The sequence below is a fragment of the Merops nubicus genome, unplaced genomic scaffold (genome assembly GCF_000691845.1).
Source record: "Merops nubicus isolate BGI_N331 unplaced genomic scaffold, ASM69184v1 scaffold34755, whole genome shotgun sequence".
NCBI classification, from domain to species: Eukaryota; Metazoa; Chordata; class Aves; order Coraciiformes; family Meropidae; genus Merops; species Merops nubicus.
In genome coordinates, this window is record NW_008609508.1 from 10,573 (window position 1) to 13,602 (window position 3,030).

Sequence of the window (3,030 nt, forward strand, 5' to 3'; positions counted from 1 at the left end):
TGTCAATTGGAAAACTCAAAGTGTTTTTCCAGGAAGCAGTGCATGTTGTGTCTGTAAGGTATCCATGTCCATGCTGGTATGGTCATAGAATAAAATAAGTAGTCTTTGCAGTAGGGATCAAAACTCTGAATTGTATCTCTTCTAAGATCTGTCTTCTGGTTACTGGGCAATCGTCTTGGTTTCTGTCTTGGGCCCTCTTTTCTTGGAGTCTGTTCCGCATGGTTTCAGGAAAGAAATGCAAGGCGTTCTTGCCTGAGGAAACTTCTATCATAAAATGGCAAGAGGCTCTTACAGGAAATGGGAGATGGACTCTAAACCCATTTGGATGGAAGAGGACGCCAAGTACACATCTGCTGCCTGAGCAAGTGTGGCACGTTGCAAAAAGGCAGTATAAGCTTGCTTTTAATTGTGGTTTAACATTTTATAAAGCCATGACTGAATTTGAGGCTCGCTCGGAGCATGACCCCTCAGGTGGGTTCAACATTGGATTTTGCAGAGATGTGTTTAGCTAGAGAAACTTTGCTGAGCTTGGTGAACAGCCTGTGGTATGCACCAAAGCAGAATTTTAGGACTTCCATGTGCAAGCAAACACAGGTTGCACAGGTGCTCTACAGGCTGCTGTACTTGGGAAGCCAGTTGCATCTGCAAGGTAAGGTACAAGGCAATGGATGTGTTGTGTTTTCAGTTGGAGCTTGTGCAGGATTTCTGTGGCTCAGATGGTGGACAGTAATTCAGAATCATCATGAAGAGACAGCAATTTGAACAAAAATAACAAAAAAAAAGCTGTCTAGAAAAGATACCCATATCTATTTGTTTATCTACACTTTACCCACTTCGAAGGTAAACCAGAGAGAGACCATATTTTAGTCTAGTCATGACCTACTTTCCAGGGTGTTTCATGTTTGTTACTGCCACTCCTGTTACTTCTCCCTGCCCACAGAAAAGTGAGGCTTTCTTTGTATTTGAAGTTGCATTGCATCTTTCCAGTGGGACCAGTGTTGAGGGTATATCTTCTGTTTCTGTGTGCAATTGAAAAAAGTGTTGTGTGCATGAAACTGCTTTTAGTCCAGGTCATTAGATGTAGCTGAGCTGTAGGCTGTAACCTGTTTTTGCACTACAGATGTTGAAGTTCAGGTGGGATTTGTCCTCTCATGCTCTTCTCAGCTTGTGCTTGACTAGCTTGGGCCTTTGTGTGGAGCTGTCAGCAAAGCGACAAGGATACAGCTTCTGTTGGGCTGCTCTATTTTCTGTTGTACTTCTCTTGGCAGCTAAACAAATATATTGCCCACAAAGCAGTTGTCTCTCTATTCCTCACCCTTTTGTTAAAATTGCAGTTGTGCTAGAACTAAGGTGCATAATTTGGGAGTATGTATATGGACCGTTCTGGCCAGAATGAAGTGAAGCAAAGGTGCATGGTCATAGTTTGTGGTTTGCAGGCTGAGGTTCTGTTAATGACATTCTCATTAGAAGTTCTTACTGTAACTGTTGTTTCCATTTGGCTTTAAAGTCATCTGCATGACTAACATGTAAGTAATCTTCAAGTGACATTGCTTTCTTGTCATAGCCTCAGAAACATCTATTCTAGGTGAGAGAGCACATATGAGAAATCCCATTAGTGTGGTTGAGAACAATGTGAAGAGCCTTTTGGCTGTACTTCCAGAGATCTCTCGCGCAGATCAGTACAGAGCTTCATTGCAATTTCAGGACGTGAGTTTGAGGTGGATGGGACTCTAGAGACGTTTCTTGAGATGTGTATTAGTAGAGTTAACTAGCAGGATATGAATGTGCTGTACAAGAAATGATACTCAGTTTGTCACATCATTGTATCTGCGTAGGCCAAAGGGTGGTGTGAGACTGCATTGCCTTTTGGAGAAGACGTTGCAGGGAAGTCACTGGGGACTATCAGCACCATATGTATGTATGTGTGTTTTATGGGGGGGTGTATGTGTATGGTTCTCTGGATACAGGCACTGTGTATCCAGACTTTTTGGACTTTTGGTTATTTTCTTGCTTATCTTCTAAATAAATCTGAAGGTCATGATTATCCAGCAAATTTTTTTTGCCATATTTGTTTTGTGTTGGTTTTTATTTTTCTCTCCTTTTCTACTTAAGCTAATAGGCCTTCTGAAACACTTCAGATAGCTGACTGTGGAGAAATAGAACATCTGAATGATTGAGATTGAATTCAGGTTTTTACCTTTGGGATTTTGCAAATCATTTCTGTGTTACAGATTTTAATAGAAATCTGCTTATACTTCTGTATTAATCTGTGCAGTGCCTTGCTCTCTTACTGCTGAGTGCCCCAAATTCAGTGTGGGAGAGCTGAGTCCATAGCTCATAAAATGACGTGTGTCTGCCTGGCTCCATGGAAGTCCCTCCTGCCACTCTTCAGGGCCATGCAGCAACCAAGACAAGCTGTGAGTTACTGGAAACTGGTGCAGTATTGGTACTGCTCTATGATAGCTCTAATATCAGGATTTTTTTTCTGTAGTGGCAGTGATGGCCGCTCTGAAGAAGACAGGGCGTGCCTCATTCCCCTGTGAATCATACATTAGTCAGACACACTTTGCCCATATGAACTGTATACTTGGGAAATCTAGCTTGCTTGTGGTATCCTTTCTTTTTCCATGTGGCTTAAATATTTGCTTCAAATGACAGTGGTAGAATAGATCTGATCCATCTGAATAAAGCCTCACCTTTGCAAAAGTTAATTCAAGAAAAATGCCTGTGCTTTGGAGAATGGTTTTTAACAACTTTTATTAATTTTTTTTTTTTTAGCGTACCTTATTCACCCCATCTATGACAATTTAAAATTAATTTTAACTCCAGACTATCTCTCTATATATGTATGCTCAGTTATTAAAATCAAGCTTACTGTTTAATCTGTGGACTACCATAGCTCCTGGCAACCGCAGCTGCTGCCCAGAGGCACTGCCCCAGGCTGTGCCCCAGCGAGGGGCTGGAGGGGCAGGTCTGAGGCACAGGAGGTAGCAGCAGGTCCTTCCCTGAGCCAGGGGCAAGTGCTGTTGG

The 3,030-nt window shown here is 42.2% G+C and overlaps 1 protein-coding gene across 1 annotated transcript in view; it reads left to right on the top strand.

The window, feature by feature from the left end:
- Positions 1 to 459: 459 nt before the first annotated feature.
- LOC103773256 (actin-related protein 3) overlaps positions 460 to 3,030 on the top strand; it is a 20,775-nt gene continuing 18,204 nt past the window's right edge. The window contains exon 1 of the mRNA XM_008940619.1: positions 460 to 649. Coding sequence (XP_008938867.1) covers positions 460 to 649 — 190 coding nt within the window. The remainder of the gene's footprint in view (positions 650 to 3,030) is intronic.